General features: G+C 56.8%; 1 protein-coding gene across 1 annotated transcript in view; it reads right to left on the bottom strand.

Annotated features, from left to right (window-relative positions):
- Nucleotides 1-14707, bottom strand: part of LOC142475345 (uncharacterized) — a 34105-nt gene that overhangs the window by 13092 nt on the left and 6306 nt on the right. Inside the window, exons 2-4 of the mRNA XM_075581263.1 lie at nucleotides 8591-8652; nucleotides 6333-6440; nucleotides 186-219 (exon numbers count right to left, since the gene is read on the bottom strand). Coding sequence (XP_075437378.1) covers nucleotides 186-219; nucleotides 6333-6440; nucleotides 8591-8631 — 183 coding nt within the window. The 5' untranslated portion in view covers nucleotides 8632-8652. The remainder of the gene's footprint in view (nucleotides 1-185; nucleotides 220-6332; nucleotides 6441-8590; nucleotides 8653-14707) is intronic.

Genomic DNA, 14707 nt, shown 5'->3' with positions numbered 1-14707 from the left:
AGAAATCTCCTTTACTCTCTCCCCCTATTAGAAATCCCCTTTACTCTCTCTCCCTATTAGAAATCCCCTTTACTCTCTCCCCCTATTAGAAATCCCCTTTACTCTCTCCCCCTATTAGAAATCTCCTTTACTCCGCCCCCCCCCCTATTATTAGAACTATCCTGTTGTGCGCTGATATAACATACCAGGCCTGGACCTTCAGTCCCCATAGAGCAGGAGCTGAAAATCATATAGGAATTATTCAGTTATCAGAGTGACAGGGGGACGGAGGAGAAGGGACAGTGACAGAGAGAAGGAGGAGAGGGGACAGTGACAGGGGGAAGGAGGAGAGGGGACAGTGACAGAGAGAAGGAGAGGGGACAGTGACAGAGAGGAGGGGAGGGGACAGTGACAGGGGGACGGAGGGGAGGGGACAGTGACAGAGAGAAGGAGGAAAGGGGACAGTGACAGAGAGAAGTAAGCGAGGGGACAGTGACAGAGAGAAGGAGGGGAGGGGACAGCGACAGAGAGAAGGAGGAGAGGGGACAGTGACAAGGGGGAAGGAGGAGAGGGGACAGTGACAGAGAGAAGGAGGTGAGGGGACAGTGACAGAGAGGAGGAGGAGAGGGGACAGTGACAGAGAAAAGGAGGGGAGGGGACAGTGACAGAGAGAAGGAGGAGAGGGGACAGTGACAGGGGGAAGGAGGAGAGGGGACAGTGACAAGGGGGAAGGAGGAGAGGGGACAGTGACAGAGAGAAGGAGGAGAGGGGACAGTGACAGAGAGAAGGAGGAGAGGGGACAGTGACAGAGAGAAGGAGAGGGTACAGTGGCAGAGAGGAGGAGGAGAGGGGACAGTGACAGAGAGAAGGAGGAGAGGGGACAGTGACAGGGGGAAGGAGGAGAGGGGACAGTGACAAGGGGGAAGGAGGAGAGGGGAGGGCAGCCCGGGAAGGATAAGGAAGTGAATCCCCGATAGGGACAGGCAGCCCGGGAAGGATAAGGAAGAGAATCCCCGATAGTGACAGGCAGCCCGGGAAGGATAAGGAAGAGAATCCCCGATAGGGACAGGCAGCCCGGGAAGGATAAGGAAGAGAATCCCCGATAGGGACAGGCAGCCCGGAAAGGATAAGGAAGTGAATCCCCGATAGGGACAGGCAGCCCGGGAAGGATAAGGAAGAGATTCCCCGATAGGGACAGGCAGCCCGGGAAGGATAAGGAAGAGATTCCCCGATAGGGACAGGCAGCCCGGGAAGGATAAGGAAGTGAATCCCCGATAGTGACAGGCAGCCCGGGAAGGATAAGGAAGAGAATCCCCGATAGTGACAGGCAGCCCGGGAAGGATAAGGAAGTGAATCCCCGATAGGGACAGGCAGCCCGGGAAGGATAAGGAAGAGAATCCCCGATAGTGACAGGCAGCCCGGGAAGGATAAGGAAGAGATTCCCCGATAGGGACAGGCAGCCCGGGAAGGATAAGGAAGTGAATCCCCGATAGGGACAGGCAGCCCGGGAGGGATAAGGAAGTGAATCCCCGATAGGGACAGGCAGCCCGGGAGGGATAAGGAAGTGAATCCCCGATAGGGACAGGCAGCCCGGGAAGGATAAGGAAGTGAATCCCCGATAGGGACAGGCAGCCCGGGAAGGATAAGGAAGTGAATCCCCGATAGGGACAGGCAGCCCGGGAAGGATAAGGAAGAGATTCCCCGATAGGGACAGGCAGCCCGGGAAGGATAAGGAAGAGATTCCCCGATAGGGACAGGCAGCCCGGGAAGGATAAGGAAGTGAATCCCCGATAGTGACAGGCAGCCCGGGAAGGATAAGGAAGAGAATCCCCGATAGGGACAGGCAGCCCGGGAAGGATAAGGAAGTGAATCCCCGATAGGGACAGGCAGCCCGGGAAGGATAAGGAAGTGAATCCCCGATAGGGACAGGCAGCCCGGGAAGGATAAGGAAGTGAATCCCCGATAGGGACAGGCAGCCCGGGAAGGATAAGGAAGTGAATCCCCGATAGGGACAGGCAGCCCGGGAAGGATAAGGAAGAGAATCCCCGATAGGGACAGGCAGCCCGGGAAGGATAAGGAAGTGAATCCCCGATAGGGACAGGCAACCCGGGAAGGATAAGGAAGAGAATCCCCGATAGTGACAGGCAGCCCGGGAAGGATAAGGAAGAGAATCCCCGATAGGGACAGGCAGCCCGGGAAGGATAAGGAAGTGAATCCCCGATAGGGACAGGCAGCCCGGGAAGGATAAGGAAGTGAATCCCCGATAGGGACAGGCAGCCCGGGAAGGATAAGGAAGAGAATCCCCGATAGGGACAGGCAGCCCGGGAAGGATAAGGAAGTGAATCCCCGATAGTGACAGGCAGCCCGGGAAGGATAAGGAAGTGAATCCCCGATAGGGACAGGCAGCTCGGGAAGGATAAGGAAGTGAATCCCCCGACAGGGACAAGCAGCCCGGGAAGGATAAGGAAGTGAATCCCCGATAGGGACAGGCAGCCCGGGAAGGATAAGGAAGTGAATCCCCGATAGGGACAGGCAGCCCGTGAAGGATAAGGAAGTGATTCCCCGATAGGGACTGGCAGCCCGGGAAGGATAAGGAAGTGAATCCCCCGACAGGGACAAGCAGCCCGGGAAGGATAAGGAAGTGAATCCCCGATAGGGACAGGCAGCCCGGGAGGGATAAGGAAGTGAATCCCCGATAGGGACAGGCAGCCCGGGAAGGATAAGGAAGTGAATCCCCGATAGGGACAGGCAGCCCGGGAAGGATAAGGAAGTGAATCCCCGATAGGGACAGGCAGCCCGGGAAGGATAAGGAAGTGAATCCCCGATAGGGACTGGCAGCCCGGGAAGGATAAGGAAGAGAATCCCCGATAGTGACAGGCAGCCCGGGAAGGATAAGGAAGTGAATCCCCGATAGGGACAGGCAGCCCGGGAAGGATAAGGAAGAGAATCCCCGATAGGGACAGGCAGCCCGGGAAGGAAAAGGAAGTGAATCCCCGATAGGGACAGGCAGCCCGGGAAGGATAAGGAAGTGAATCCCCGATAGTGACAGGCAGCCCGGGAAGGATAAGGAAGTGAATCCCCGATAGTGACATGCAGCCCGGGAAGGATAAGGAAGTGAATCCCCGATAGGGGCAGGCAGCCCGGGAAGGATAAGGAAGTGAATCCCCGATAGGGACAGGCAGCCCGGGAAGGATAAGGAAGAGAATCCCCGATAGGGACAGGCAGCCCGGGAAGGATAAGGAAGTGAATCCCCGATAGGGACAGGCAGCCCGGGAAGGATAAGGAAGTGAATCCCAGATAGGGACAGGCAGCCCGGGAAGGATAAGGAAGAGAATCCCCGATAGGGACAGGCAGCCCGGGAAGGATAAGGAAGAGAATCGCCGATAGGGACAGGCAGCCCGGGAAGGATAAGGAAGAGAATCCCCGATAGTGACAGGCAGCCCGGGAAGGATAAGGAAGAGAATCCCCGATAGGGACAGGCAGCCCGGGAAGGATAAGGAAGTGAATCCCCGATAGTGACAGGCAGCCCGGGAAGGATAAGGAAGAGATTCCCCGATAGGGACTGGCAGCCCGGGAAGGATAAGGAAGAGATTCCCCGATAGGGACAGGCAGCCCGGGAAGGATAAGGAAGTGAATCCCCGATAGTGACAGGCAGCCCGGGAAGGATAAGGAACTGAATCCCCTATAGGGACAGGCAGCCCGGGAAGGATAAGGAAGTGAATCCCCGATAGGGACAGGCAGCCCGGGAAGGATAAGGAAGTGAATCCCCGATAGGGACAGGCAGCCCGGGAAGGATAAGGAAGTGAATCCCCGATAGGGACAGGCAGCCCGGGAAGGATAAGGAAGTGAATCCCTGATAGGGAGACAGAGAGAAGGAGGGGAGGGGACAGTGACAGGGGGACGGAGGGGAGGGGACAGTGACAGAGAGGAGAGGGGACAGTGACAGAGAGAAGTAAGCGAGGGGACAGTGACAGAGAGAAGGAGGGGAGGGGACAGCGACAGAGAGGAGGAGAGGGGACAGTGACAAGGGGGAAGGAGGAGAGGGGACAGTGACAGAGAGAAGGAGGGGAGGGGACAGTGACAGAGAGAAGGAGGAGAGGGGACAGTGACAGGGGGAAGGAGGAGAGGGGACAGTGACAAGGGGGAAGGAGGAGAGGGGACAGTGACAGAGAGAAGGAGGAGAGGGGACAGTGACAGAGAGAAGGAGAGGGTACAGTGAGAGAGAGAAGGAGGAGAGGGGACAGTGAGAGAGAGAAGGAGGAGAGGGGACAGTGAGAGAGAGAAGGAGAGGGGACAGTGACAGAGAGAAGGAGGAGAGGGGACAGTGACAGAGAGAAGGAGGAGAGGGGACAGTGACAGAGAGAAGGAGGAGAGGGGACAGTGACAGAGAGAAGGAGGAGAGGGGACAGTGACAGGGGGAAGGAGGAGAGGGGACAGTGACAAGGGGGAAGGAGGAGAGGGGACAGTGACAACGGGGAAGGAGGAGAGGGGACAGTGACAGTGACAGAGAGAAGGAGGGGAGGGGACAGTGACAGAGAGAAGGAGGAGAGGGGACAGTGACATGGGGAAGGAGGAGAGGGGACAATGACAGAGAGGAGGAGAGGGGACAGTGACAGAGAGAAGGAGGGGAGGGGAAAGCGACAGAGAGAAGGAGGAGAGGGGACAGCGACAGAGAGAAGGAGGGGAGGGGACAGTGACAGAGAGAAGGAGGAGAGGGGACAGTGACAGGGGGAAGGAGGAGAGGGGACAGTGACAGAGAGGAGGAGAGGGGACAGTGACAGGGGGAAGGAGGGGACAGTGACAGGGGGACGGAGGGGAGGGGACAGTGACGGAGAGGAGGAGGAGAGGGGACAGTGACAGAGAGGAGGAGAGGGGACAGTGACAGGGGGAAGGAGGAGAGGGGACAGTGACAGAGAGGAGGAGAGGGGACAGTGACAGAGAGAAGGAGGAGAGGGGATAGTGACAGAGAGAAGGAGGAGAGGGGACAGTGACAGGGGGAAGGAGGAGAGGGGACAGTAACAGAGAGAGGGAGGGGAGGGGACAGCGACAGAGAGGAGGGGAGGGGACAGTGACAGAGAGAAGGAGGAGAGGGGACAGTGACAGAGAGGAGGAGGGGAGGGGACAGAGAGAAGGAGGAGAGGGGACAGTGACAGAGAAGGAGGAGAGGGGACAGTGACAGGGGGAAGGAGGAGAGGGGACAGTGACAAGGGGGAAGGAGGAGAGGGGACAGTGACAAGGGGGAAGGAGGCGAGGGGACAGTGACAGAGAGAAGGAGGAGAGGGGACAGTGACAGAGAAGGAGGGGAGGGGACAGAGAGGAGGAGAGGGGACAGTGACAGGGGGAAGGAGGAGAGGGGACAGTGACAGAGAGAAGGAGGAGAGGGGACAGTGACAGGGGGAAGGAGGTGAGGGGACAGTGACAGAGAGAAGGAGGAGAGGGGACAGTGACAGAGAGGAGGAGGAGAGGGGACAGTGACAGAGAGAAGGAGGAGAGGGGACAGTGACAGAGAGGAGGAGGAGAGGGGACAGTGACAGAGAGAAGGAGGAGAGGGGACAGCGACAGTGAGAAGTAGGAGAGGGGACAGCGACAGAGAGAAGGAGGAGAGGGGACAGTGACAGAGAGAAGGAGGAGAGGGGACAGGGAGAAGGAGGAAAGGGGGCAGTGACAGAGAGGAGGAGGAGAGGGGACAGTGACAGTGAGGAGAGGGGACAGTGACAGAGAGAATGAGGAGAGCAGACAATGACAGAGAGAAGGAGGAGAGGGGACAGTGACAGAGAGAATGAGGAGAGCAGACAATGACAGAGAGAAGGAGGAGAGGGGACAGTGACAGAGAGAAAGAGAGGGGGCAGTGACAGAGAGGAGGAGGAGAGGGGACAGTGACAGTGAGGAGAGGGGACAGGGAGAAGGAGGAGAGGGGACAGTGACAGAGAGAATGAGGAGAGCAGACAATGACAGAGAGGAGGACGGTCACAGAGAGAAGGAGGACGGTCACAGAGAGAAGGGGTAAAAGTGACAGGGAGGAGAAGGGTCAGTGACGGAGAGATGGCGGAGAGGGCAGTGATGGAGAGAGGGACAGTTACGAAGAGAAGGAGGAGAGGGCAGTGACAGAGAAGGGGGAACAGTGACAGGGAGGAGAGGGGACAGTGGAGAGGGAGGAGAAGGGACCGTGGAGAGAGAGGAGAAGGGACAGTGACGGAGAGAGGGAGGAGAGGGGACAGTGACGGAGAGAAGGAGGAGAGGGGACAGTGACGGAGAGAAGGAGGAGAGGGGACAGTGACAGAGAGAGGGAGGAGAGGGGACAGTGACGGAGAGAAGGAGAGGGGACACTGATAAATAGCAGAGGGGACAATGACCTTTGCCGTCTACTCAGCCGTTCCCAGAATTGCTGCCCGTATCGCTCTTCATGAGTTGAGTCAGAAAGAACTGGTTCCGACTGATACCTGTGTACTGTCCTAGATCGTCTGGAGAAGTGTGACAAGGGACATACTCATAACTCCCTTCTGTCTGTGTCACTGTGTCACCCTGCGGGGGGAGGGACAGGCTCATAGCTCCCTTCTGTCTGTGTCACTGTGTCACCCTGCGGGGGGAGGGACAGGCTCATAGCTCCCTTCTGTCTGTGTCACTCTGCGGGGGGAGGGACAGGCTCATAGCTCCCTTCTGTCTGTGTCACTGTGTCACCCTGCGGGGGGAGGGACAGACACATAGCTCCCTTCTGTCTGTGTCACTGTGTCACCCTGCGGGGGGAGGGACAGGCTCATAGCTCCCTTCTGTCTGTGTCACTGTGTCACCCTGCGGGGGGAGGGACAGTCTCATAGCTCCCTTCTGTCTGTGTCACTCTGCGGGGGGTGGGACAGGCTCATAGCTCCCTTCTGTCTGTGTCACTGTGTCACCCTGCGGGGGGAGGGACAGACTCATAGCTCCCTTCTGCCTGTGTCACTGTGTCACCCTGCGGGGGGAGGGACAGACTCATAGCTCCCTTCTGTCTGTGTCACTCTGCGGGGGGAGGGACAGGCTCATAGCTCCCTTCTGTCTGTGTCACTGTGTCACCCTGCGGGGGGAGGGACAGACACATAGCTCCCTTCTGTCTGTGTCACTGTGTCACCCTGCGGGGGGAGGGACAGGCTCATAGCTCCCTTCTGTCTGTGTCACTGTGTCACCCTGCGGGGGGAGGGACAGTCTCATAGCTCCCTTCTGTCTGTGTCACTCTGCGGGGGGAGGGACAGGCTCATAGCTCCCTTCTGTCTGTGTCACTGTGTCACCCTGCGGGGGGAGGGACAGAGTCATAGCTCCCTTCTGCCTGTGTCACTGTGTCACCCTGCGGGGGGAGGGACAGACTCATAGCTCCCTTCTGTCTGTGTCACTGTGTCACCCTGCGGGGGGGGGGACAGTCTCATAGCTCCCTTCTGTCTGTGTCACTGTGTCACCCTGCGGGGGGAGGGACAGGCTCATAGCTCCCTTCTGTCTGTGTCACTGTGTCACCCTGCGGCGGGAGGGACAGGCTCATAGCTCCCTTCTGTCTGTGTCACTGTGTCACCCTGCGGGGGGAGGGACAGGCTCATAGCTCCCTTCTGTCTGTGTCACTGTGTCACCCTGCGGGGGGAGGGACAGTCTCATAGCTCCCTTCTGTCTGTGTCACTGTGTCACCCTGCGGGGGGAGGGACAGGCTCATAGCTCCCTTCTGTCTGTGTCACTGTGTCACCCTGCGGGGGGAGGGACAGCCTCATAGCTCCCTTCTGTCTGTGTCACTGTGTCACCCTGCGGGGGGAGGGACAGACTCATAGCTCCCTTCTGTCTGTGTCACTGTCACCCTGCGGGGGGAGGGACAGTCTCATAGCTCCCTTCTGTCTGTGTCACTGTGTCACCCTGCAGGGGGAGGGACAGTCTCATAGCTCCCTTCTGTCTGTGTCACTGTGTCACCCTGCGGGGAGAGGGACAGTCTCATAGCTCCCTTCTGTCTGTGTCACTGTGTCACCCTGCGGGGAGAGGGACAGGCTCATAGCTCCCTTCTGTCTGTGTCACCCTGCGGGGGGAGGGACAGACTTATAGCTCCCTTCTGTCTGTGTCACTGTGTCACCCTGCGGGGGGGAGGGACAGTCTCATAGCTCCCTTCTGTCTGTGTCACTGTGTCACCCTGCGGGGGGAGGGACAGACTCATAGCTCCCTTCTGTCTGTGTCACTATGTCACCCTGCGGGGGGAGGGACAGACTCATAGCTCCCTTCTGTCTGTGTCACTGTGTCACCCTGCGGGGGGAGGGACAGACTCATAGCTCCCTTCTGTCTGTGTCACTGTGTCACCCTGCGGGGGGAGGGACAGACTCATAGCTCCCTTCTGTCTGTGTCACTGTGTCACCCTGCGGGGGGAGGGACAGACTCATAGCTCCCTTCTGTCTGTGTCACTGTGTCACCCTGCGGGGGGAGGGACAAGCTCATAGAGTTCATGTTAATATCTGGTGATTTGGGGTTGCAGTCCTGATGATGTCACATTTATGTATTAATGAAGAATGTGACGTGCTGACATTGACCTTTATATTCCCATGTGCGGATATGACTTTTTTCCTCATTTTGTTAATTATTTTGTTTTTGATGTAGTTGGATCAAAGTTTCAACTTACTTAGCAAAAGGAATTTCCCCCTCGCTGCTCTCTCCTTCCATCTCTGCCAAAACCTCCCGGTCCTAACGAAAAGTAACACAACTTCATATAACCCCTCCCTATAACTCCTCCTATTACCCCATATACCCCCTCCCTATAACTCCTCCTATTACCCCATATAACCCCTCCCTATAACTCCTCCTATTACCCCATATAACCCCTCCCTATAACTCCTCCTATTACCCCATATACCCCCTCCCTATAACTCCTCCTATTACCCCATATAACCCCTCCCTATAACTCCTCCTATTACCCCATATACCCCCTCCCTATAACTCCTCCTATTACCCCATATAACCCCTCCCTATAACTCCTCCTATTACCCCATATAACCCCTCCCTATAACTCCTCCTATTACCCCATATAACCCCTCCCTATAACTCCTCCTATTACCCCATATAACCCCTCCCTATAACTCCTCCTATTACCCCATATACCCCCTCCCTATAACTCCTCCTATTACCCCATATAACCCCTCCCTATAACTCCTCCTATTACCCCATATAACCCCTCCCTATAACTCCTCCTATTACCCATATAACCGCTCCCTATAACTCCTCCTATTACCCCATATAACCCCTCCCTATAACTCCTCCTATTACCCCATATAACCCCTCCCTATAACTCCTCCTATTACCCATATAACCTGTCCCTATAACTCCTCCTATTACCCCATATAACCCTCCCTATAACTCCTCCTATTACCCCAAATAACCCCTCCCTATAACTCCTCCTATTACCCCATATACCCCCTCCCTATAACTCCTCCTATTACCCCATATACCCCTCCCTATAACTCCTCCTATTACCCCATATAACCGCTCTCTATAACTCCTCCTATTACCCCATATAACCCCTCCCTATAACTCCTCCTATTACCCATATAACCGCTCCCTATAACTCCTCCTATTACCCCAAATAACCCCTCCCTATAACTCCTCCTATTACCCCATATACCCCCTCCCTAAACTCCTCCTATTACCCCATATACCCCCTCCCTATAACTCATCCTATTACCCCATATAACCGCTCCCTATAACTCCTCCTATTACCCCATATAACTGGTCCCTATAACTCTTCCTATTACCCCATATAACTGCTCCCTATAACTCATCCTATTACCCCATATAACCCCTCCCTATAACTCCCCCTATTACCCCATATATCTTTTCCTTATCCTTCCCGGGCTGCCTGTCCCTATCGGGGATTCACTTCCTTATCCTTCCTGGGCTGCCTGTCACTATCGGGGAATCTCTTCCTTATCCTTCCCGGGTTGCCTGTCCCTATCGGGGATTCACTTCCTTATCCTTCCCGGGCTGCCTGTCACTATCGGGGATTCACTTCCTTATCCTTCCCGGGCTGCCTGTCCCTATCGGGGATTCACTTCCTTATCCTTCCCGGGTTGCCTGTCACTATCGGGGATTCTCTTCCTTATCCTTCCCGGGTTGCCTGTCCCTATCGGGGATTCTCTTCCTTATCCTTCCCGGGCTGCCTGTCCCTATCGGGGATTCTCTTCCTTATCCTTCCCGGGCTGCCTGTCCCTATCGGGGATTCTCTTCCTTATCCTTCCCGGGCTGCCTGTCCCTATCGGGGATTCTCTTCCTTATCCTTCCCGGGCTGCCTGTCCCTATCGGGGATTCACTTCCTTATCCTTCCCGGGCTGCCTGTCCCTATCGGGGATTCACTTCCTTATCCTTCCCGGGCTGCCTGTCCCTATCGGGGATTCACTTCCTTATCCTTCCCGGGCTGCCTGTCACTATCGGGGATTCACTTCCTTATCCTTCCCGGGCTGCCTGTCCCTATCGGGGATTCACTTCCTTATCCTTCCCGGGCTGCCTGTCCCTATCGGGGATTCACTTCCTTATCCTTCCCGGGCTGCCTGTCACTATCGGGGATTCACTTCCTTATCCTTCCCGGGCTGCCTGTCACTGTCGGGGATTCTCTTCCTTATCCTTCCCGGGCTGCCTGTCCCTGTCGGGGATTCTCTTCCTTATCCTTCCCGGGCTGCCTGTCCCTGTCGGGGATTCTCTACCTTATCCTTCCCGGGCTGCCAGTCCCTGTCGGGGATTCTCTTCCTTATCCTTCCCGGGCTGCCAGTCCCTGTCGGGGATTCTCTTCCTTATCCTTCCCGGGCTGCCTGTCCCTGTCGGGGAATCTCTTCCTTATCCTTCCCGGGCTGCCAGTCCCTATCGGGGATTCACTTCCTTATCCTTCCCGGGCTGCCTGTCCCTATCGGGGATTCACTTCCTTATCCTTCCCGGGCTGCCTGTCCCTATCGGGGATTCACTTCCTTATCCTTCCCGGGCTGCCTGTCCCTATCGGGGATTCACTTCCTTATCCTTCCCGGGCTGCCTGTCCCTATCGGGGAATCTCTTCCTTATCCTTCCCGGGCTGCCTGTCCCTATCGGGGAATCTCTTCCTTATCCTTCCCGGGCTGCCTGTCCCTATCGGGGATTCTCTTCCTTATCCTTCCCGGGCTGCCTGTCCCTATCGGGGATTCTCTTCCTTATCCTTCCCGGGCTGCCAGTCCCTATCGGGGATTCTCTTCCTTATCCTTCCCGGGCTGCCAGTCCCTATCGGGGATTCACTTCCTTATCCTTCCCGGGCTGCCTGTCCCTATCGGGGATTCACTTCCTTATCCTTCCCGGGCTGCCTGTCCCTATCGGGGATTCACTTCCTTATCCTTCCCGGGCTGCCTGTCCCTATCGGGGATTCACTTCCTTATCCTTCCCGGGCTGCCAGTCCCTATCGGGGATTCACTTCCTTATCCTTCCCGGGCTGCCAGTCCCTATCGGGGATTCACTTCCTTATCCTTCCCGGGCTGCCAGTCCCTATCGGGGATTCACTTCCTTATCCTTCCCGGGCTGCCTGTCCCTATCGGGGATTCTCTTCCTTATCCTTCCCGGGCTGCCTGTCCCTATCGGGGATTCTCTTCCTTATCCTTCCCGGGCTGCCTGTCCTTATCGGGGATTCTCTTCCTTATCCTTCCCGGGCTGCCTGTCCCTATCGGGGATTCTCTTCCTTATCCTTCCCGGGCTGCCTGTCACTATCGGGGATTCTCTTCCTTATCCTTCCCGGCTGCCTGTCACTATCGGGGATTCTCTTCCTTATCCTTCCCGGCTGCCTGTCCCTATCGGGGATTCTCTTCCTTATCCTTCCCGGGCTGCCTGTCCCTATCGGGGATTCACTTCCTTATCCTTCCCGGGCTGCCAGTCCCTATCGGGGATTCACTTCCTTATCCTTCCCGGGCTGCCAGTCCCTATCGGGGATTCACTTCCTTATCCTTCCCGGGCTGCCTGTCCCTATCGGGGATTCACTTCCTTATCCTTCCCGGGCTGCCTGTCCCTATCGGGGATTCACTTCCTTATCCTTCCCGGGCTGCCAGTCCCTATCGGGGATTCACTTCCTTATCCTTCCCGGGCTGCCAGTCCCTATCGGGGATTCACTTCCTTATCCTTCCCGGGCTGCCTGTCCCTATCGGGGATTCTCTTCCTTATCCTTCCCGGGCTGCCTGTCCCTATCGGGGATTCTCTTCCTTATCCTTCCCGGGCTGCCTGTCCCTATCGGGGATTCTCTTCCTTATCCTTCCCGGGCTGCCTGTCCCTATCGGGGATTCACTTCCTTATCCTTCCCGGGCTGCCTGTCCCTATCGGGGATTCACTTCCTTATCCTTCCCGGGCTGCCTGTCACTATCGGGGATTCACTTCCTTATCCTTCCCGGGCTGCCTGTCACTATCGGGGATTCACTTCCTTATCCTTCCCGGGCTGCCTGTCACTATCGGGGATTCTCTTCCTTATCCTTCCCGGGCTGCCTGTCCCTATCGGGAAATCTCTTCCTTATCCTTCCCGGGCTGCCTGTCACTATCGGGGAATCTCTTCCTTATCCTTCCCGGGCTGCCTGTCCCTATCGGGGAATCTCTTCCTTATCCTTCCCGGGCTGCCTGTCCCTATCGGGGAATCTCTTCCTTATCCTTCCCGGGCTGCCTGTCCCTATCGGGGATTCACTTCCTTATCCTTCCCGGGCTGCCTGTCCCTATCGGGGATTCACTTCCTTATCCTTCCCGGGCTGCCAGTCCCTATCGGGGATTCACTTCCTTATCCTTCCCGGGCTGCCAGTCCCTATCGGGGATTCACTTCCTTATCCTTCCCGGGCTGCCAGTCCCTATCGGGGATTCACTTCCTTATCCTTCCCGGGCTGCCAGTCCCTATCGGGGATTCACTTCCTTATCCTTCCCGGGCTGCCTGTCCCTATCGGGGATTCTCTTCCTTATCCTTCCCGGGCTGCCAGTCCCTATCGGGGATTCTCTTCCTTATCCTTCCCGGGCTGCCAGTCCCTATCGGGGATTCTCTTCCTTATCCTTCCCGGGCTGCCAGTCACTATCGGGGATTCACTTCCTTATCCTTCCCGGGCTGCCTGTCCCTATCGGGGATTCACTTCCTTATCCTTCCCGGGCTGCCTGTCCCTATCGGGGATTCACTTCCTTATCCTTCCCGGGCTGCCTGTCCCTATCGGGGATTCTCTTCCTTATCCTTCCCGGGCTGCCTATCCCTATCGGGGATTCTCTTCCTTATCCTTCCCGGCCTGCCTGTCCCTATCGGGGATTCTCTTCCTTATCCTTCCCGGGCTGCCTGTCCCTATCGGGGATTCTCTTCCTTATCCTTCCCGGGCTGCCTGTCACTATCGGGGATTCTCTTCCTTATCCTTCCCGGGCTGCCTGTCACTATCGGGGATTCACTTCCTTATCCTTCCCGGGCTGCCTGTCACTATCGGGGATTCACTTCCTTATCCTTCCCGGGCTGCCTGTCACTATCGGGGATTCACTTCCTTATCCTTCCCGGGCTGCCTGTCCCTATCGGGGATTCACTTCCTTATCCTTCCCGGGCTGCCTGTCCCTATCGGGGATTCACTTCCTTATCCTTCCCGGGCTGCCTGTCCCTATCGGGGATTCACTTCCTTATCCTTCCCGGGCTGCCTGTCCCTATCGGGGATTCACTTCCTTATCCTTCCCGGGCTGCCTGTCCCTATCGGGGATTCTCTTCCTTATCCTTCCCGGGCTGCCTGTCCTTTTCGGGGATTCTCTTCCTTATCCTTCCCGGGCTGCCTGTCCCTATCGGGGATTCTCTTCCTTATCCTTCCCGGGCTGCCTGTCCCTATCGGGGATTCTCTTCCTTATCCTTCCCGGGCTGCCTGTCCCTATCGGGGATTCTCTTCCTTATCCTTCCCGGGCTGCCTGTCCCTATCGGGGATTCTCTTCCTTATCCTTCCCGGGCTGCCTGTCACTATCGGGGATTCTCTTCCTTATCCTTCCCGGCTGCCTGTCCCTATCGGGGATTCACTTCCTTATCCTTCCCGGGCTGCCTGTCCCTATCGGGGATTCACTTCCTTATCCTTCCCGGGCTGCCTGTCCCTATCGGGGATTCACTTCCTTATCCTTCCCGGGCTGCCTGTCCCTATCGGGGATTCACTTCCTTATCCTTCCCGGGCTGCCTGTCCCTATCGGGGATTCTCTTCCTTATCCTTCCCTGGCTGCCTGTCCCTATCGGAGATTCTCTTCCTTATCCTTCCCGGGCTGCCTGTCACTATCGGGGATTCACTTCCTTATCCTTCCCGGGCTGCCTGTCCCTATCGGAGAATCTCTTTCTTATCCTTCCCGGGCTGCCTGTCCCTATCGGGGATTCTCTTCCTTATCCTTCCCGGGCTGCCTGTCCCTATCGGGGATTCACTTCCTTATCCTTCCCGGGCTGCCTGTCCCTATCGGGGATTCACTTCCTTATCCTTCCCGGGCTGCCTGTCCCTATCGGGGATTCACTTCCTTATCCTTCCCGGGCTGCCTGTCCCTATCGGGGATTCACTTCCTTATCCTTCCCGGGCTGCCTGTCCCTATCGGGGATTCACTTCCTTATCCTTCCCGGGCTGCCTGTCCCTATCGGGGATTCACTTCCTTATCCTTCCCGGGCTGCCTGTCCCTATCGGGGATTCTCTTCCTTATCCTTCCCGGGCTGCCTGTCCCTATCGGGGATTCACTTCCTTATCCTTCCCGGGCTGCCTGTCACTATCGGGGATTCACTTCCTTATCC

The sequence above is a fragment of the Ascaphus truei genome, unplaced genomic scaffold (assembly GCF_040206685.1).
Source record: "Ascaphus truei isolate aAscTru1 unplaced genomic scaffold, aAscTru1.hap1 HAP1_SCAFFOLD_1178, whole genome shotgun sequence".
NCBI classification, from domain to species: domain Eukaryota; kingdom Metazoa; phylum Chordata; class Amphibia; order Anura; family Ascaphidae; genus Ascaphus; species Ascaphus truei.
The sequence above is the reverse complement of the archived record's forward strand: the minus strand, read 5'-3'. Positions and strand labels throughout refer to the sequence as shown.